We start from the raw sequence: 22,772 nt of genomic DNA on the forward strand, positions 1-22,772 counted from the left end.
CATTTTCAAGATATTACGCAATAACTTGTTTGAACCTGTATGTTCTTTTCTTAGCCATTGGGTGCAAAGTTAGTGTATGGACTGAAATATAATTCACATTTACAAAGATTCCTAAACCCTTAGAATCAATCTTGTTGAATTTGGTTAAAATTGGATTAGTTTTGGATGATAAGATCATAGAAAAGTTTATGATAGCTGATCGGCCAATACAAAGTGATGGTAAAAGAGATAAAACAAAAATCCAACAACACCATATACAATACTAGGTCTGGATCTGTATTTTAAAAACAACTTTTGTCACATAAAGATTGGATATTCTCATTAAAAGTAACAAATCAAAATGATTGAATATGGTACTGAAGAAAATTATCAAACAGGTAAAAAAGAAGCTTTTTAACTTCTATGCCAGATAAATCTATATACCAAAACAAGGTTTTATAATTATAAGCATTATATTTATGCTCTGCACTGTTGATAATGGCTGGGCACCTGTCAAGTTCAGAAATGTTATCTCGGTCTGTATGTTAATATTTGTTGCTGACTCTGAAGCATGATGTGAAGGTTCATTTGCTGTATTATAAAATTAGGAAAAAGGTTTACATCTTCAAGACGTAAGTTGTTTAAATGAGCCTTGGTAAACATTTTGCTCTTGTCGAGTCCAGGTTCTAGCTTTTAACTATTTTTTTTTTCAACAGTAAGAAGTCATCACCTTATTTCAGTAATTCAGTTAATGAATGCTGAAAATAACAAAAAATTGTGTGTGTCCAAAATGTTTTCCTTGATTAATCTTCATCAGGAACACTCAAACCTTAAACTGAAAAGGCTGTTAAAGGACCTTCACACATAAAAGATAGATATAGGAAGATGTGGTATGATGCCAATGAGACAACTCTCCATCCAAGAAACAATTTATAAAAGTAAACCATTATTAGGCCTTCAAAACAGAGCCTTGGCTCGCACCGAACAAGCTATAAAGGGCCCCAAAAATTACTTGTGTAAAACCATTCAAACGGGAAAACCCATGGTCTGATCTATATAAAAACAACAAAATAATTTCTGAATGTACAGTATAAATCATGTCAGCACAGACTACTGACCTGATAATTCTTTTATGGATTTACAACCCACCAGCAGTAGTATCGAATGGTCTATAAGTTTGGTTTAACTTTTTTAAAGTAATGAAATAACATATTGTGCAAAGTATATCATTTTTAATAAATGCATAACAACTTTCATACATATACAACATGAAATATAAAATGGCCCTAGTTTCAAACTTATTCATGTAAATGCAAAATACAAAACTTTAAAGCCATCAAAAAGTAACATGCATGTAAAATATTACATAAAATGTCACTTTGATGTAAAATGATATATTGAAAGTAACATACCAGTAAAAATGTTACATTGAAAGTAACTTGCCAGTAAAAATGTTACATTGAAAGTAACATGCAAGTAAAAATGTTACATCGAAAATAGCATACATGTATAATGTAACATTTAAAGTAATTTTGATGTAAAATGTTATATTAAAAGTAACATGACAGTAAAAATGTTACATTGCAAGTAACATGTAAGTAAAATGTTACATTGAAAGTAACATGCAAGTAAAAATGTTACATTGAAAATAACATACATGTATAATATAACATTTAAAGTAATTTTGATGTAAAATGTTATATTAAAAGTAACATGACAGTAAAAATGTTACATTGAGTAGTAACATTCCTGTATAATATAACATTTTAAGTCACTTTGATGTAAAATGTTACATAAAAGCAACATGCCAGATAAAATGTTTCTTTGAGAGTAACATTCCTGTATATAAATGTAACATTTTAAGTCACTTTCATGTAAAATGTTATTTTAAGTAACATGCAAGTAAAAATGCTACATTGAGAGTAACATTCATGTATAAAATAACATTTAAAGCAGATCATATGAACTTGTTAATAGTTCACTAAAACAAAATGAAATGCATACAATAGATACATTCTTCAACATAGTAGAGACAAAAATAACAATGGACAGCACTTGTTGTCAAATTGATTCTTTTCAAATTTGGAGGTATCATGTATGGTTGTTTTTAAAGAAAAAAAAAACCAAACTAAGGGTTTATTTGATTGTATTACTATAAAACATACAGCACACCTAACAAACATCATAATTTTATCTGTAGCAGTTAAAAAAAGAGCGACAATTAAATGTAAAAAATTATAACTTCTTTGAAAAATAAGTTTGCAATGGTTATTTAAACTAACAATGCACAGTCCTTTTTTATTGACCAATTTTTTTCAGCCTCTTCGAACATCAGAGTCGTAAAAATGATAAAATAAAATTATCAAATGCTTATCTGACCTAAATTTGAACATGTTGGTTAAATTATTTCAGTGACCTATTTTTGACTTCTTACTATCCAATGTATTGAAATGGAGGTCCAAAAAACATGTTTCTCAGGACAGTCAAGATTGGATATGTTGACAGTTGTGATTAAAATTTCCATAAAATAACTCCTTTGTAATACAAGTGTATTATTAGGGTCAAAACTTGGATCTATGTTCTGTAATAAGCCGTTTCAGAATCGAATGCATTCTGGGCAATATTTTCAAAAGCGTACACCAAAATGTTGTGATTGGTTTAAAACATTCTAAACAATGGAAATTCAACCAATGACGTAATGTTATTTCATTTTGGTGTACAAACAATTAGATTACCCAAAGTCCTTTAGATTCTGAAATGGCGAATTGTGTCCATCTTTATTTCAGAATTCAGACTCCTGTCAAAGGCACATATTTTATGCTAAACCACTATAATTTCTTTTATGTCAGATAACTGATATTATTGAAGCATAACTGTGATTTAAGTAAGCAAGGCTGAGAAGCTATATTACATATTCAATTAGCTGAGAACATGATACCCGTGATTTTCTAACTGAACACATTGTATAAAACAGCCAATACAAGCATTGAACAAGGCATGCCATCATTTACATGGAAGACCTCATTTGCCATACTGTGAATTCATTTATTTTCGTGGATTAAGGAAAATATTCATGTTTGTGAATATCTACTAGTAATTTCATGGTTTTGAGGAAGTCTGCATACAAGCCTATAGAAAATGTGTTATTTGTTTAACTTTTTTAATTTCGTGGTTCATCTGTACCCTTGAAGTCCATGAAAATTGGTATCCCACAAATAATATTGAATCCACAGTACCATGAAAGTAATTTTATTTGTAAATCATTGCACTGTGAAATGTTTGAGGTGGGAGTAAAGTGAGAAGCTATAAAAAAAAGTTTGGTTTTGAGACTGGGTTGAATAAAAATATCTGCTTATGTGTTAACTAATGTATCTTTTCTTCTACTTCTATAGATAAATATCAGAGTAATATTAACCATAATCTTATTTTTTATTCCTTGGCCTATGATAGTGGAGGGTCTTTATTTTTCTGGTTTTAGGTTAATAATTGGGTTTAAGGTAGGTTTAAGTTCTTTTAAAGTTGTTTTTTTGTGGTCACATCTATTTTAAAACTAAATTTTTATGTGGTCACATCTATTTTAAAACTTGTTACTTTATGTTTTATTTCAAAATTTTATACTGAATAAGTTTTTACACGCAAAATATAAAAGTTCACTGAACATGTGATAGTGTGAACTGGATGTGGTATCCAAGGAAACACATTCTTGTTATTCTAAATTGATGAAGAGTTTATCATGATTATCTGTTTAACCTTAAGTTTGAAATAAATGAATGATTAAATCAATCATACTTAAAAATGAACATTACCATTTTTTTTTTAATTAAAATACTCATTAACAGAATTCTAATTCAAAATACACAAAAATATATATATTGCATCTTTGTATATATAAATATAAATAAATGGGCTGTACAATATATACATAACAAAAATGATTTAATAAAATGGGCAGGTAACTCTTCATTGACCTGACTAGTAGATAGATGAATGGGTGCCCTATGTGAAAACTAGTGTATTTACAATAAGCTACCATTACATAAAATATAAGCATTTATTTTCAGAAAGTGCTAATATGAGAGTTAAGTACATAATGTATTACAACAATGATGACAACCAAATCGGCAGTAATGAAAATTTCACCCTTGTATGAATTCAAAAATTGTATCCTGTTCACAAAATGCACGACAACATTGAGGATGACAGAATCAGCAATAATAAAAATTTGTACTTTTTCATTAATCCAAAAACATTGTTATCGTTCTCTCTATATATAATTTATAAATTTAAACATTTTTCTACCCTAAACGATTGATTGTTGTTTGTTATATGTCCATTGACAAATATTTCATGACAACTCTCCAACCTTATCATTTCTTATCAAAACTCAAGACATTTTCTTTTTATCTAAACCTATTTATGTTTTTCAAATATTTTAACATAGAAAAAACAATCCTCCTTTATTTTTACTAATTTATATCAATTTCAAATAATAAGTTTTCATAAATAAGTCTTTTTGCATATATAATAAAATCTTTGTAAATAGCAACCACATATTACGGATTTTCCTTTTATTTCATATTTATACACAAACAACCTTAAATTGAGACAAACTGTGCAAATATATAACTAGTTATGGTAATTACATTTACCTCCAAAAAATTAGGAACATAACTTTGACAAAACTTAAAATATTAAATGAGTCAACATATCAAATAGTTTAAAATTATGTATTTTTTCATGATTTAAACTGCAAGAGAAACTGCTTGTGTCAGTAACATTATTCAAAATAAGAATAGATTTAATGTGTAGAATATTTCTATAAAATAGCTTTGGTAAAAACATCAAGAAGTAAAAATAGAAATAAAATTGCAAACAAAACATAAAATTTAATGTACTTAAAAATGTTCTTTCATCATTCATAACAAATAAGCTAAAAATGATCTCAATATATAAAGTTTAAAAGCAGTGAGATATGTATAAAAATGCTGCCATAACTAAATGTAAAATGGAAGAATTTGTTCATTCACATACATAAATAACTTGCATGCATATAACAACATACACAAAATACAATTTCACATTATAAAATACAAAATGAAATGTTACATCAAACTTCCTTTTTTTTATCTGTCTTACAGTAGAATCCTTTCATATAAACTTTTTTGTATGAGGCTGAGAAACTGGGGATGGGTGAGGTTGTACCAAACCCTTCCACGGTTTTGTGCCAAGTACATAAAAGTTTATATTTTTATGACATTGACCTTATGTTATTTTAAACTGCAACTTAAATTAGTACATTAATAGCTATTTAAATTGTAACAAACTTATTTTTATCCCTTTATGAACCCCTGATTTTGAAAAAGTGTTTCATGATGAAATGACTTTGCACAAAATATAGCTGTGTTACTATATTTAGGAAATATACACAACTAGTTGCATTATATATGCAATTTGAATTGACTGACATAATTTCCATAGTATTACATGATTTTCTATGGTAAACAATGAATGTTGTGCCACAGGTAATAAACATGTGAAGAATATGCTAAATCCTAGCAGTACAAAAAAAAAGTGGACCAAATTTTATGCATATATCAGCTCAAACTGAACAATTCAGTCCCTCCCCTTAATCCATCTCTCCTACTTGTGAGGGCCTGAATACCTAACACGTTAAAAATGTTCACTAAGCCTGGATGGTAATTGGTGTCTTGTAGAAGAGAGGACCTATCAGCAATCATCTCAATTTTGATGAGATCTGTAAATCCAGAGCTATTTCTGAATGGTTGATTGAAGACTTTTTATTGTCTATGCTTTCAGGCGTTAATAAAGTAACTGTAGATCAGGTGAATATAAATACTGAATTATTTGGGTTAATATCAGCTATAAATCTGATCTCGAAGATGAGATGTTGCATCAAGGCAAAAGCAACTTAAAGAAATCGACAATAATAAGCGAAAGAATGACTTGAAAGGAGAAGACAATACAAATTGATTGTTTGACAAAGAATAGAGGGTAACTAGATGGACAGAGAGGCCTGGTCTGTTTGTGCACCCAAAATAATGCAGTTTATAAACAGAGTTGCAGGAACAAAATTAGAGACTCACAAAGTCAAAAACACATATTATTCTTACACACTGCCCTATTTCAAATTATGTGGAATTCTTTTCATATCTACTGTAAATGACAAAAAGAAAAAAAAACGAACATTGAATACAGTTCAAACATTAAACTTTGGTAGTTTTAAAAGACTTTGCACTTTTTATTGATACAGCCATTGACAGTATGGTTAATTTTAGAGTATAAAACATTCCTTCAATCAGACATTTTCATTTGAGGTATAGAGTTCTTGTATTCGTTGTCACACATATTTCATGGTATCTTTTAACAATAGTATAAAATATAGACATTAATTGCCTCATGTTAACTTAATGGTAATACCTAGATAAATAAATAAGAACTACTTTCTATGAAAAAATTTATGCTAAAAATTAACTTTTTTAAAGGTTTAAAAATCTTGAATGAACTGTAACTCTAAGACGGCAACTGAATCTGAATTACTTTGCATACTTGCAATGAGAAATATTAAATGAACAGGAAAAAATTCCCTCCCCTATTTTCCCTAATAAGACACAACATAACCTAAAATGTATCAATATGTTTTTTTTTTTTAAAAGAAAGATATTGAAGACAAAAAAATATAGATACACAACTAAATTTTTTTAAGATGCTTCTCAATACATGTAAACATTCTTTGTTACCCTAAAATAAATGTATATTATTGCAATTTATTAAAAATATTTTCAAACACACAGTAACAAACAAAATATGAAAGGAGTAGGTCCAGTAAGACCCCTTTTCGGCCCCAAAATATAGCAGTTTTACAAAATTGTAAAAATGTCAACTTTTAATGGTTTATTGGACAGTAGAATGCTTCTGCTACATAAATATGGGCTCTTTTTGACAATACAATGCACATATATCGGGTACTAGCACCATTAAGTCATGCTAAATTACTGAAATCTTCACAATTCTAGCATTTTAGTTAAATTTTAGACGGTTTTCGTGTAAAACGAAAGTGGCCGCATCCGTGTTCATCCTTAATATTGAAATGTAAGTTGTATTTTACAGTAATACATAACATATATAAAGGTTGAGGATGAACACGGATGCGGCCACTTTCATTTTTGACAAAAACCATCTGAAAAATGACATTTTTTGGAATATTTGGTAGATTTTACATATTTGAGCTTGAATCGGATCGTTTTTAATGACTAAATCAGTTAAAATCTTTCACATAAACTAATTGATTCAAAAGAAATAGACACTAACGTGTTTAAAAAGTGGTCAAAATCTTTCGTCAGATGAACCTAAAATTTGAGGCCAAAATCGGTCCTTACCGGACCTACTCCTTTCCATCAAAGCATACACAAACTTGAATTTGAACATTTAATATTCACTTGTACAAATAAAATTTTGATCAAGCTTCAACCATCAACTATTCATACATAGTTTTGATCAAGTTTCAACCATCAATTATTCAGTCATAGTTTTGATCCAGCTACAACCATCAAATATTCAGACATAGTATTGATCAAGCTACGAACCATCAAATATTCAGACATAGTATTGATCAAGCTACGAACCATCAAATATTCAGACATAGTATTGATCAAGCTACGAACCATCAAATATTCAGACATAGTATTGATCAAGCTACGAACCATCAAATATTCAGACATAGTATTGATCAAGCTACGAACCATCAAATATTCAGACATAGTATTGATCAAGCTACGAACCATCAAATATTCAGACATAGCTTTCAAATCAGATCATTCCACACATTTACTATTACATTTCAACCACTACATTACAATCTGAACTGTTACACAGGTAAAAAATAGAGCACCTTAATATCATGTGACTTAGCCATAATAATTGTTTATCACTCTGTCATTCTGATCAAGACTTAATAATGTCCCTCGTCGCTGAAAAGGATCTCCATGATCTACAATGGTAGAATCAAATGGATCGTCACTATCAAGATTCCTCATGCTACGTGGTCGGTAACGTTCTCCATTTCTGAAAGTTCCACGAGGTTCAAACCTGACAACTTCTATCCTGTCTACAGAGTCAGTCCGAGACATAGTTGGAACATCAGTATGATTTGGTGGGGGAGGTGGATTACAATGTACTGGGTCAGTAACGTCCAGTTTTGATTTGCGTTGATGTTTGTTTCTGATTATCAGTTTTATCACAACCACAATTAAGAGACAAATTATCCCAACACAAACACCAATCACAAGATAAAGAATTGCTTTCTCTTCATTTTCTGAAAATAGAACAAACAAATAAATGTTTTGGTAATTTCACTAAACTGTAAAATCACTTTTTTCTTTTTCACATAAAAAATGTTTTTCTTTCTTGTTAATTTAATCAATTAAGCTATTAAGAAACAAAAACATTAAGCTATTAGGAAACAAAAATAAAGAAAACTAAGTAGATTGCTATATGGTTGATATGTGTTTTGCTCATTGATGAAAGCTTACGGAGACCTAATGTTGCTAATTTCTATATTATTTGGTCTTCTGAAGTGTTGTGTCATTGGCACAACCTCTTTTTTTCATATAAAAAATTACCATAATCTTTTCATACTTTTGAAAATTCGTTCATTGGTCTATTTTCATTTGAATATAAGTTAATATATAAATGTGTTAATATTTATTCAAACTCATTCATATAAAAAAGAAGATGTTGTATGATTTGGAATGAGATAAATCAAGTATTGTCCATTTTCAAATACTAGAGACATGAAAATCAAACAACATAGTTACTTACTAGAGATGAAGTTAAAAGAATTGAACCAGTCTGTAACCAGTCCAATAGCACCATTGTTTCTTCCCTGACTAACTGTAGATTTGATTGTAGTATTTATACATAGCACTGTAGATATATCGGATTTCTCCACCTCCTCCTGAGTCTTGGAGGATTTGTTTGGATTTACTTGCAGCTCGCCCTTCCTCACTAGGTCTTGTTGCTGTGCATCATCTGGAAGACACATTTGATTATTTTAATTATCAATTATTAATTTTCTACAGTGTTCTCTTTCGATTATCTCCCCTTAATTACTTTCTTAAATTTTACTACATATACAATTCTTAGCATGATTAATTTGGAAAATTTATATACGAAAGGATAAATAGGATAATGGTAGGATAAAGAATCAATATTAAATGACAAATTTGAAAGACTTTTAAAACTATTTCATTATTTCAGTGTGCTCTATTTATTATCTCCCCTTTTAATAACACATCTTGAATATCATTAGTATATAGTTTGTTAAATTTATGAATAAAAAGGATGAATGAATTGATGCTGAATGGCAGGTTATGATTAGAATGTATTCAGTAAGAGACAAGAAAATAATAGAATATTGTAATTCAAAGTTGTGTCTTGTTTTGTTTAAGTCTCCCAGTTACTTTTTAAAATTAAGGTAAATTCTTTTAGGTAAATAATGTTATGAGTTGCACTGAACTCATATAAAAATAATAAGCTTATGCTAAAATAAAATCATTCTACAATGGATAACAGATGGATAAATATCTCATGTGGCACACATGAACTTTTCATCAGATTTTTTGTTGTGTATTATGCAACTGTTGTCTTTCTTTTCCTACGAGCAGTGTTTAAAACCTGTCCTTACATTTGATTATCATCTCCAAATTTGACTTTCTGTCAATGTCAGATTTGAGATAAACACATTTTGAATTTAACAAAAGCATTTACTACGTTGTGTGCTTAGATATTCAATTTACAAAAGAGCAACTGGTGCAATAAGTGAGGCAGGAATTACGTACCCTTCCAGATCACCTGAGTTTTTGCCTGTGAAAGGGGGAACAATTTGCTTAATCATAAGTTTTTTTAGTGGATTGTTTTTATAATTATTTTATATTTTTGACAAACGGTGTTGTCTATCCTTTTCCACTTATCAACTATTGACACATTGATTGATTAAATGTGATTTGTATAATGTCTAGTGGCAAACATATAATGTGGACACATTGGTCTCCTTTTTTTATTATAAATAAATTAAGGAAAAACTGACCTGCTGGATACATATTATTATTATTATTTACAGGGGGCTCAGTATTTAGCACTTTTTCTATAAAGGTAACAGTTTGTGGAATGCTTGAACTTGTTTCTTTTTTATCCGGCTTTTTCTTCTTCCTTTTTTTCTTTCTATGAAATCCATTTTTTCCATGGTGTCTTAATCTGTCCTTTAAAATCTTCTTTGGCACTGAAAAGTTAAAAAAAAAAAAATTACCAAAACACAGTAGCCTGGCTCACTACTTCACAATTGCATTTCTTGTAAATGACTTGATGTCAGAATTATTAAGAGTGTACATGCTGAATGTCTCTCCTGCTTTACTGCAATCAATTCAAATCAAATCATTTTATTGGTTAAAAATCCAAATATTGGATTGTTGCCAAGACAAACATGACAATCATTACAAACATATAATATTTAAATTTAAACAACATTCATATTCTATAAGACTATATTTAAATGTTTTGGAGGAGGTGATACTTTTGCAAATTTGAAAGTACAAGTACAAAAAATCATAATGCAATTGTTATAAAATATAAAATAGTCACAACTTTATTACATCGACTATTTTTTCTTATCAGCTAGGCTGTTTCTTAATACATATAAATCATTAACTCCCTTGACAATAATTTTAGTTACATCATACTCATTAAATGTAAACATAAATGCAAATTTTTCCTCATCAGACATTTTGGTGAAATCTGGAACTATACTCTCCAATTCCTGAAAAAGTTTTTGCCTACATTCTTCTAAAATTTGACATTTTAAAGCAAAATGATATTCATCTTCTACTTCCTTTTTACAGAGAGCACTTAATTTTTTTTCCAAAGGTAATGATCATGCCAAAATTTATGTCGACAGACTTTAAAATAAATTTTTATTACATGTACTAGTGTCACACAAACTTAACATCATCAATGACCCATGAAATTGAGATTCAGGACAATGGACATAAGACAGACGGAAACTGTAGAACATAAAATATCTGTATTTAAGGATGAAGTATTGAGGTCTTTAGCTACAAGAATTATAAGATTTTACCAAAAGTTAATGCCACCTTCTAACCAGATAAACATTCCTTTGACTAACTTTCTGCAAGGTAAGGCAAGACAATAAAATCACAGAAGGATCATGTATACATTAGCAGAGTTTTAATCTTTAGGGAGAGAAATAGAGCTTGGTGTCCAGTACAGCAAAAAGAAATTTATGTCAAATGATAGAAAACAAAGCAATATGGTCTATTAAATGCTGCTGTAAATTTGACTTTTGACCTATCATGGATTGAAAGGACTTTTTTCAACTTAACTATAGATAAGTAAAGATTTCATATATGGTTTAAAGGATATAGTTCTGAAACAAGTACCGGTAGTTTCTGTCGATTTTTTGGTTTTGGTGACTTTGACCTTCTAAGAAAGAATTTGAAAATGAATACTGTAAATTCAGAAATCATTGCGTGCATTTATTATATCAATTTTGTCATTTTAGACTAAAATGCAATTTCAATTCAAAATGCAAGTTTAATTCATTGCGATTATCAATTCGTCGCATTTTTGGCAATATTAAAAACATCGAATAATTTCTGAATTTACAGTACCATGAACCGGTAAGAACTGAACTATAATCTTGACATTATGAAATCAAAAAGTGAAAATAAATTTTGACGCATCAAATAAATAAGCCAACATTTTTCCAGTTATTTCTATTCTGTTCTAGTTCATTCAATTAAAATAAACCGTAAATATTTTCCACAATGGTCGGTTACACAATGTCACATCAAATCCATAAAAAATAAATTGCCTGTTACGCTATACATATAATTACACAACATAGCCTTCAAACAGCTTCCTTCTTTTTGTTCATTTTTTCATGAAATTTAGAAGATAAACAAGTGCAAAGCAATTTAAAAAAAGATGAAGATTAAAATTGTCTCTTCCTTACAAAATTTGATCCAGGGCAATTTACTTTAACACTGTTGATGCACACACGGTGGTCTATATCTCCCATTAAAACATTTTTTCTATCAATAGCCATCTTAACCAGTTATCCTGGTATACATATTGAATTAGAAATCTGATGTTTAAACATCTTTCCATTATTAATATACACTGTCATGTCATCAAAGGAAATCATTTCATTGAAAAAATAGATAGGATGATTATCACAATGGAATGGGATTCCCATTCAAACAGTAAAATAGATTAACCCTTCAATACTCAAGGCAAAAACACACACACACAGATTCTTTCTCTACAAATGGAGGTCATGTAAGGGTTTAACCACTTGAAATATTACACCTTTTAAAGATGTCAAGACATATGTACACTGTCTGATTGTATCAGTGCTGTTGATAGCCATCTTTCATTGAGCTCAACAGATCATGTGCATCACTCTGCAGGCAGTGTAACTCCATCTTGTTAAATGCATGTCTGCCATAAAAGTGTCAGATGAAGTAAATAGTTGTTTACAAAATAACTGTAGGTTATATGATGTACCAAACAGATGTGGGATCAGCTTAATGTGTTTGACCAGTGAAAACCTCCCAGATAAATTGTCAAAACACAAAGATTGCTTTTTTTCCCTTCAGAAGTTTATGAAAATTTATATTTACAAAATACATTTAAAACATGTATACAAACTATTTAATATCATTTTGTTGCAAATGTCCATATGCCCATTTTGTTAGCACCACTTTGATTTGAAAAATTTCATATCAGATACATATATGATTTAATCACATGAGTCAAGTAAAGTTATGTGATTCATAAGTGTTTCTCATTTCTCGTTTTTTATTTAGATTAGACCTTTCGTTGGTTTTTATGTTTGAATGGTTTGACGCTAGTCATTTTTGGGGCCCTTTATAGCTTGCTGTTTGGTGTGAGCAAAGGCTCCATGTCGAAGGCTGTACTTTGACCTATAATGGTTTACTTATTTTAAATTGCAACTTATGGATAGAGAGTATTGTCTAATTGGCACTCATACCACATCTTCTTATATCTATTGATATTTTAGTGACCTATTCCAGTAATTTATCCCTACAACTGAATTAATAGTTCTTGTGCTTTGAATAAAACCTTTTGCAGATCTTTATATGTCATAATATTGTTTTGTGTTGTTTGGATACTCATTCACCCACACACACCCTATTTCTGTTTGTTTTTAAATTCATGGGTGTACCATTTTAGAAGGTTATTCCTGTTTTTGGTAATTGTGAATCACACTTTTCTGGCCTGTACTTTAATATTTGTTTTCCATTCTGAATCATACAAATAAACATTGTATTCTGATAAATTATGATGAAATGCAAATATAAAGTGCAAAATTATACTGTGTACTTTGAGTTGAAAAAAAATAATTCGTCAACAACATCTCAAACTTCTCAAGGAAAACTTAACTCCAATCAATCAACTACGATTCACATTTCTCCCATACAAATCATTTAAAGCTATGTTTGCTTTGATGTTGTTGGAATTTTAATATAAAACATTTAAATCAGGTAATACGGTACAAGTATTAAATATTTCATAATCCGTCCATTGGTTTCACCTGAGGTGATTTTTATGTAAGGAAATTATCATCTTGAGGGTATTCTTTTTACATACTCTAGTATTCTGAAGATCATCAGGAAATAGTTATATAGTGGGATGCTAATTAACTCAATTTTACATATGCTCAATCAAACGTTTGGATATTAAATCTAATATATTCAACAGCATGACTTTAAATGAATGTATAAGTAAAGAATATCAACTTGTATCTTCACAATATGCAAATAGTATTAGAAGTGCAAAAGGAAACATATTACTTGTGAACTATGTCATATTTTACTATCTAGACTTTTGTGTTATATGAAATGTTTGAGTCGACACCTAATGTTATGTTTTCTGATTAAGATCATTTCTGAATAAGTTTAACATTCATATTTACATTTTAGTTAACCAGTAATTGAAGTCAATATGTGCCTTTACCTTATTTAAAAGTGTTTGATTTCAATACAAAATTACTTGAAAAGTTACATATTGGGTCACCTTTTTTTAAGAAACCAGGAATCTGCCAAATATTCAAACCATATTTTAATGCCTTCACTTTTTAAGCATCAAACAATATATAAAATTGAGAATGATATTCTTTAAGTCAAAATAGTTGACTTGTTCCATTATGGATTGGTATTTTTTTTAAACCAATTACAGTGATTACTGGTATCTTGTATTACATATGTATAACACATCACAAGTATAAGATATAGATAGGTATTTTTGTACACCCTGATTATTACATACCACATGTATATTAAAGATATAGACAGGTATTTTTGTACACCCTGATTATTACATACCACATGTATAAGATATAGATAGGTATTTTTGAACACCCTGATTATTACATACCACATGTAAAAGATATAGATAGGTATTTTTGTACACCCTGATTATTACATACCACAAGTATAAGATAAAGATAGTTTTTTTTGTACACCCTGTTTATTACATACCACATGTATAAGATATAGATAGGTATTTTTGTACTCCTGGAGGACATGGGTTACCAAACACATATTCCTCAGCCTCTATCACACAATGGTTACGACCATGACATCTTTTCATAACTTCTTCCGTAGCAGTAGCTGATTTACAATCTGCAAATAAAAAGTTTTTTAAAGTGGTTTATTTTTACAAAATTATATATAGATAGGAAATTGTGTCCTTCAATCTTAACTTTATGTTGTGGGTTTTGCTCAATGCTGATGGCTGTACAGGCTCCCGTATTTGCTAAATTAGAGTCATTTGTATGTTAATATATATATATATAGCTTTCTCATTGGCATTCAAACCACATCTCCTTGTTTTATATTAGTAAGATAAGGAAGTAGAAAATTGACCCTAAATAACCGTTTAGGCGTATTATGTTTACAAGCACAAATTAAGTTTGGCCGTGTGCCGATATTTATAACGTAGACAGTATTAGTCAAGATCAAAAATTTATTTCCTCATAAAACTTCTACATGAGAAACAAAAAAAGTGACTTCAATAAGCTTTGATAAATGATTATTGCCACTTAACTATATATATTATATCCATTCACAGCAAGATAAGCTTCCACAAATTCATTAATTGGACATTTTGTGAATAATTTATTAATCAGAAAAGCAAACAAATATATCAACACTATATCATGAATTCAAGAATATATTATTATTAAAAGCTATTTATTGCACTGAAAAATGATAACCTTTTTTATATAAAACTGACAATAATTTGACCCTCCATGATTTAACGTGTCAACAAGATTAACCTTGCAGTGTGACATTTTAAGAAATTAGTTATGAACATACTAAGATAATATCAAAACACATATCTAAATTGTTACGAAGTGATAAAATAAAAATGTCAACAATTTGAATGATCACAATATATTTTATTTACATACACTTACAACTCAGTATCAGACTTCACAGTATTTAGTTATCAGGCACCAAATGAATTAGTATGGGGGCATTTTTTAAAACTATTTATGTGAATATCACAAACAGAGCATTCTTCTACTTTTTTTTGCTTAGTTTGTTGAAGATAAAATATATTGACATTATTATAAAATTTATACTTGTTTTTACGACCTTCAAAAAATCTTGAGACATCATAGGCTCCAATGAGATTGATTCTATCACCTGACAATCACCATCATCACAAATTTTACACTAAATATATTGGGACAACTAAAAAAAGATTTTTTGTGAAATACAATGTAGTATCAAGTTCAAAATACTGGCAAAAAAAATGTTAAAAGTTTAAAATTTAATATGCATAAAAATCGCCAATTTTGGAAAGGACTTCCTAATATTCAATGCAAAAAATGAACCCGGTTGTTTACATAAATTTTCAATATATCTTGAATAAATGTTTTTTCTGTGGTGATTTTTCCGTGCAGTTTTTTTAGATCTTAAAAAAAACATTATTGCTGTTGAATTCAGATTGAAAACAAATGTTCTGTTTTTCTGACCTGAAAAATGACTGAGCTGTTTTATTTGGAATTTTGGGTATTTTCTGTCTGAGTAAAAAAGAAAGTAAGAGTTTGTAAGATATTGGTTGAGTTAAGGCCTTGCAGTCAAAAAAATCAGGTGTACGATTATTCTACTCAGACTCAAGATTCAACCAACCAAAATACTCATGAACACTTTTTGTACACCAAGCACTGATGGTTTTATGAATAAAGGCCTTGATTTCAGATAGTCAAGAACTCTTATAAGTGGGTCTCATTGGGGTCTAAGCGTGATGGGGGATTGGCCAATTTTTTTTTAAGCATGACACATGAAAGTCCAATAATTAAGCGTGAAAACAGGAAACAAAGTCTGGCGGTACACGGGAAATTACATGCGCTATTATGGCAACGAGAAGTGGGATACAGGTTTCTCATTAAACTTTAAGCGGGATCTGGGAACAGATACCCCCCACACAATGAGACCCCCTTATAAAGCAAGGCAACATCAATTAATTTTTGACCTTATTGTAGGTTTATTTTTGTTTAAGTGGAGAAAAATGTAACTTTTGTGAGATTTTGTTGACAAGAAATATGGATAATTACCTGCATAGCCAATACCATTTTTTAAACACTTTGGTGTATTTGTTGTAGCTCTACCAAATAACACTGAGTAGATTGCAATTCTTTGAGATCTTTCACAACGAATATTTATCTGTTGGTTTTCACACACTGTTATGTTCTTAAAATCACCTGAAAAGAAATGAGAAATTGAATTGGCATACATGTATTTTTCATTCAATATGTTGAAATTTTGTTCAGAGAATTTCTGATACATCTATATATATTTTATAGAGTTTTCTCTGACTAGATATAAATAAGTAATTGCAAATCAAATAATCCATATAGATTCAAATGGTTTCCAATTAAATAGGTTTGTTATTTTCAAGACAGTACTTTATACAGGGGATCAGTGTTTTCAATTTATACAGATCGGCATTCCTTTACTTGGAACCCTCCCTGTTTTTTTTTTTGGATGATCAATGCATTTGAATTGGGACATATTAGTTGAAACCCCTCCATTTATCCTGGGGAGGGACCCCCCATTTCCCCTTTTTAAAATGGCTGGATCCACCCCTGGTTATATTATTCATGGATGCTATTTTGAAAAGTGTTATGATCTCTTAATATTCTCAATGTTGAAAAGGGAAAACTTCAGACACCTATTAGGTTGTTGCCTTTGGATGTGATAATTTTTTAAAAAGTATACACGAAAACATGTCCATTAAAAAACCACCTGTGTAAAGAAAACCTGCTACAAGAATACACTTTAAACACTAATCTTCAAGAATTTTCAACATGTTACCAGTACCCCTCTTTGTAGTGGTTTGATAAGTAGCTCTTCAAATTGACAGATGTAAAATACAAACAATTTAGTGAAGCACAAAATTTGTCTAATTATGAAGAGAGAGAAAGGATTTGATTTCATTAAGAGGGTAAAACAAGTTGTAAGGAGTTATCTCCCCTGAAATGAATTCATATAACATTGTTATCATCAACAAAGAACCAGCATATAATGATCTATAATAGTCTCTTATGACTGTTGATGAATTCATCCATTACTGTTAATTACGCTGCCATTATTGAATGCAATTACTAAGAAGTATCAACTTCAAAAAGAGGAATTTCTTGCTTTTTCAATATTCGATAATCGTATAAAAAAATCAGTTTGGACCTTTCATGTCCAGTGTGAACTGATAATTTATCCTCTGTTTATGCACCATTTCCGTAACCATTAAATTTTCATCTTCACTATTAAAAAATGAAATGATTCTCTGTGAAATGGCCGACAGATGGTAGAAGATTCATTAAATGATTGTATTATGCAATAAAATATTTTACAATCGTTCTACCACTAAAAGATCAAATATATTCAAATTTGATGATTCTTCTGTTAACTCTTTAAATCACTTACACCAGATACTGTTTGTTGTGTGTAAATCAAAGGCTTGGTGTTATAAGCTAAGTAATAGTCAAAGAATTTCAAGATGGTGTATCACAGGCAATACACTTTGATGGTCAAACGAAAATGAAAGAGTGCTGAAAGAAGATCCATTATTTTCTTCTTTTTCTTTATGTTATTTTAAACATAATTATTTATAGTGGATTGGGAAACAAGTTATTGCAACTTATATTAATCCCTTTCCATTTTGCAGGTTCGGATGCTGCCTTGTAGCGGCATTAGCATGCTACAAGACAGAACTATATGTTCTCTTACCTATATATAGATATCAAAAAGTGAAACCAATATAGTAATTTTTACATAGTAGAAATCATAAAAAATATATAGAATTTACTTAATTCAAAAACAAAATTGCAACTTCTACATCTTATTGAGTTAAGAAGTACTACAGGCTTTAAGTGTATGTGCAAATAATGTGTTTTTAGATCATTGATTTCACCATCTCCTATTCCTTATATCTACCATGTCTACATTACATGTCTAGAATCTATTGAACTGCAAGTAATCGGTAATGGACATTAACAATAATGTTTTGAATGTTCCATACTTATCTTACCATTTATTAATGACAGATGTAAGTCAGAACTCAATATATATGATAATATCATTACTTACATAAAATTACTCTGTCAATGGTGATGTATGAAACTTAACTGAACAAATCTATCAGTTTCTACTTGGAGTCAATTTGTAAACTGTTATGAGGGTGGTAAAGGGTTATTTTCGTGCAACAAGTTTTGCCATTTTAATTTCACGTGCAGCCGTGAAAAGGGTTTGTTATTCACTGTGTTCCTGAAATCAGTAAAAAGATTGATGTGCAAGAAATTTTTAATTGTTTGTTCATCGTGAAATGGCAATTTTATTTCGCATTCTTCCGTGCAGATACCCCTCTGTTATTATTGATGAGAGAGGCTAAAGATATCAAAGGGACATTCAAACTCAAAGGTCGTAAATAAACTGACAACGCCATAGATTTAAAAGAAAAAGACCAACAACAGGCTATTATTTGAACTTGGAATTATTTTTAATTATGGAATTTGCTTAATTTCTTGTGCTCGAAATTTTTAATAGATTCCATGTTTATTTGGTATTATAATGTTTTGAGCTGTTCGTAACACTTTCTATACAATTCATTTTGTATAGATAGTGTTGTGCACGGCACAGTGCATTCTATTGAAAATGCACTATCTTCTTTGTAATAGAAAGTGTTGTGCACAGCACAGAACATTAAAGTATAGAATAAACATGGAAGTTATTAAAAAAAATTTCAAACCAAGAAATTATGTAAATTCCATAATTGATAATAATTCCAAGTTCAAATAATAGCCTGTTCAACAGACAAACAACAGTACACAAAACACTACATAGAAAACTTAAGACTGAGCAACATGAAATCCACCAAAAAACAGGTGAAATCTGAGGTACTGCAAAAGGTAAGCAGATCCTACTCCTTATGTGGCACCCGTCGTATCACTCATGTAAGTACAACCCCAGTGATAAGTATAATTTGATAGGATACATTCAGAGAACACCCAACAGGATTGCAGTTTCCAAATTGTAGTTGGAAATATTCAAATTCCAAAAAATCCCAGACCTAACCACTAGAACTTCACATTGTTCAATCACCCATGAAAATTAGGTCCTGGTCAAATGAATCTTGCAAGACCTAAAGATATTCCCTCCATCCTCCACTTCTTTTTTAACTCCCAAGATTAAAAGGAATTAAAGTGTTTTTTTTAATGTGTTGAAATGTTACTACAGCGTTACTTATGATTGAAATCCAGGGAAAATCATTTAAAGGATCAAGGTATAATACAGATACAAAATGTAGCACATTATCAATTATCCATGAAAATAAGGTCATTGTAAGATAAACTGTCAAACTGATACACATGTACACCTTACAATTATCTTTCCTATAAATGTTGACCAATTAATCCTGAAAAAAATCCAGGTTGGATGAATGATATTGATTCAAAATGCACACCTTACAACCAGTCTAAATACCAAATGCAGATGAACCATTTCTTAAATCATCCGAAAAATGGAACTTATCACAGAAACTTAAGGTTGATCATTGAATCATGAAACTCCAGCCAAGGACAAAGTATATGAGACAGACAGTAAGCGAAGACCATAAGGCATCAGTATAACCATGATAGCAGATATGAATATGGCAGTTCAAGGATATGGTTTTTAGTTGAATGTGTCATGTGAGTTCCATCACCACATCACCAAAATGTAGGCATTGACACTTTCAGCACGTGTTGAGCAATGCACAAAATATTAGGGAAATGAATATCTAATAAGATGGTCACCCCTCCTCAGTCGTATGAAAATCAAGATTACGTACTTACAGAACATAAATTATTTCTATACTACCGGACAGAATGACGATTTTGAAAGTGCTGGAAATACACAATTCCAGAAATGACGTATTATCAAGCTTTTCTAAATATGAAATATGGAGCTTTATACACTGATCTATTGCTGAACCTATGTATACTCACTAGGACTACACTTGTATTTGACCTTTAAATACTTTGAGGTGAAAGCACATGGATCTTGGCGAAAAGTTGAGGTACTGGCTAGAACTTGGCAACTCTGTTTGTTCTGACAGGCATCAAATAAAACCTGGAAAAAGGAAACAATGTTAATAAGACAAACAGCTTGATGATTTTTTATAAAAAAAAATATATATGGGGTATACGTCAACGAGATAGCAACCTAACAAGAAAGGTAAACCAATGAAATCTAGAGGGCAACATATTCTTTTATAAACAGCCTTAATATGTACAAACACATGGAGGGCCTTGTTGGCCAAGTGGTCTAAGTAGTTTATCTACTGTATCAATGACATTGTGATTTCGAACCCTGCACATTGCAGATGTGTGTAACTCGGTGTGACTCCGATCTTAATTCACTAGAAATGTCACTTTTCTGGGCTCCACCAATAAAAATTGACTGCAACAATATATATATCTATATAGTACTGCAGTGCTGTTAAACAGCAATAAATCCATACAACATGTCAAGCTTTAAATTTTCTCTAAAAGGTATGAATAAATTAAAAAGATAGTATCAAAGAGCATCCATATACACCAATTCTCACATCAAAATGATAAGCAAATAAAAAAACATTGAAATATGACATTAACCTATAGTCTAAATTCTTTATTTTCAATACAATCGTTTTGATGTATACCAAAGAGCCATCAGTTGTACTAAATTATTGCAAAACTACAGGGAACAACACTATTAAAGTCTACTACCTAATTAGGACATCAAAGTCAATGTTTCACCTGGTGGTATACCTTATTGAATAATTGACATACCTAGGGGACAGGTGAGATGATTGATCTTAAGGACTGTTGTCATACTTTACACTTAACTAGGGAGACTTCATTTATAATAGTTCTACTTTATCTTTACTGATAGGGGATAATGGCTACAGCTCATTTCTCCACTGTCTAATTTTCCCACTTATCTATAAAACCCTGATAATGGTTAAATTTATTGCTACAATTCAATGATTTAATATCAATTTTTGTCACTACTTGGCATTAAGAATAGAACATGTGTAAAAAGCCCTTGATGAATGCATTTCAAATCTAACAATGAAATGTTTTCTTAGAATTTATGCATTGCCCTGAAATGGTGCAGGACCCTCATGGGTAGACAAGGTCGTTAAATACCCCCTTTGTAGCAATAGAACATTTCTTCCTATGCCATTAAAATTAACAAACCTTTCCCCTCTAAAATAACACCAAACAAAAATCAACACTACTTTTGAAGTCACCTTTTAAACATATTCAATTGTCAAAGAATTGTTACTTAGGCGACACTTTCATCTTTAACATTGATTAATTGTGTGTCTCCACCCATTTCAAAAATGTACACAGACTTGAGTCACAAATATTTGGCCAATAAAAAGACAAACAGATATTTTTTAATCACAGATAAAAGGAATATTTTATATTTTTAGGAGAAAATTATCTTTGTTTATTTATTCAATGTTCTACTAAGAGTCAATTTAACTTGAACAAAACTTCTGGAAACTGTTGTAAAGTCTTGCACAAAAGTCAAACATTAAATTATTTAATTCGGTCGCTTTTCTATAATCACAGATGAGATACTTCAATGGCTCTAACATCCACAATCAACAAATAAAATTCCAAACCATAGGCGGATCCAGGGGGCCCTGCCCCCCCCCCCCTTTTGTGGGAAAAATTTGGTTGATTATATAGGGAGTCACTGAAGCGTGGCTGGAGGTCCCATCCTTAGGTCAGTCAGCCCCACAAACATGACTACAATTTACAACCAGTGTGGCACTAACTTGATGAATCCCATGTAGGAACACAATATTTCTATGTTCTTAAAGCAGTGGCTACTTTTTTTTTAACCTTCTTTACCAATTGAACGAAGTATGGATAATAAGACTGACTGGCACCTATGGATTAGTGACAGTTTTGAGGAGGGTTCCAGGGTTGGAGCCTCCCCTTTTTTTTTGACGATCAATGCATTTGAATTGGTAGTTGGTAACCCCTTTATCCTGAGTTGGGAACCCCCCTTTCCAAAATTTCTGGATCCACCCCTGGATTATTTATATATAGCACTACTTTCAACCACTGTTAAAATTGGTCTAGCTGAATACTAGATTGCTCTGTGAATAAACTTCAAACAGACTCCAAT

At 30.4% G+C, this 22,772-nt stretch overlaps 1 protein-coding gene across 4 annotated transcripts in view; it reads right to left on the reverse strand.

Moving 5' to 3' along the window:
• Window positions 1-7,360: 7,360 nt before the first annotated feature.
• LOC143047681 (uncharacterized) overlaps window positions 7,361-22,772 on the reverse strand; it is a 58,481-nt gene continuing 43,069 nt past the window's right edge. For 2 of the 4 annotated variants that reach the window (XM_076220884.1, XM_076220886.1), the window contains 6 exons: window positions 20,591-20,714; window positions 16,664-16,810; window positions 14,577-14,720; window positions 10,085-10,276; window positions 8,818-9,027; window positions 7,361-8,311 (listed from right to left, as the gene is read on the reverse strand). In XM_076220884.1, the coding sequence (XP_076076999.1) occupies window positions 7,905-8,311; window positions 8,818-9,027; window positions 10,085-10,276; window positions 14,577-14,720; window positions 16,664-16,810; window positions 20,591-20,714 (1,224 nt within the window). In that variant the 3' untranslated portion in view covers window positions 7,361-7,904. The remainder of the gene's footprint in view (window positions 8,312-8,817; window positions 9,028-10,084; window positions 10,277-14,576; window positions 14,721-16,663; window positions 16,811-20,590; window positions 20,715-22,772) is intronic. The other 2 variants (XM_076220883.1, XM_076220885.1) reach the window with 1 other exon arrangement.

This window comes from Mytilus galloprovincialis, chromosome 10 (genome assembly GCF_965363235.1).
Source record: "Mytilus galloprovincialis chromosome 10, xbMytGall1.hap1.1, whole genome shotgun sequence".
NCBI lineage: Eukaryota > Metazoa > Mollusca > Bivalvia > Mytilida > Mytilidae > Mytilus > Mytilus galloprovincialis.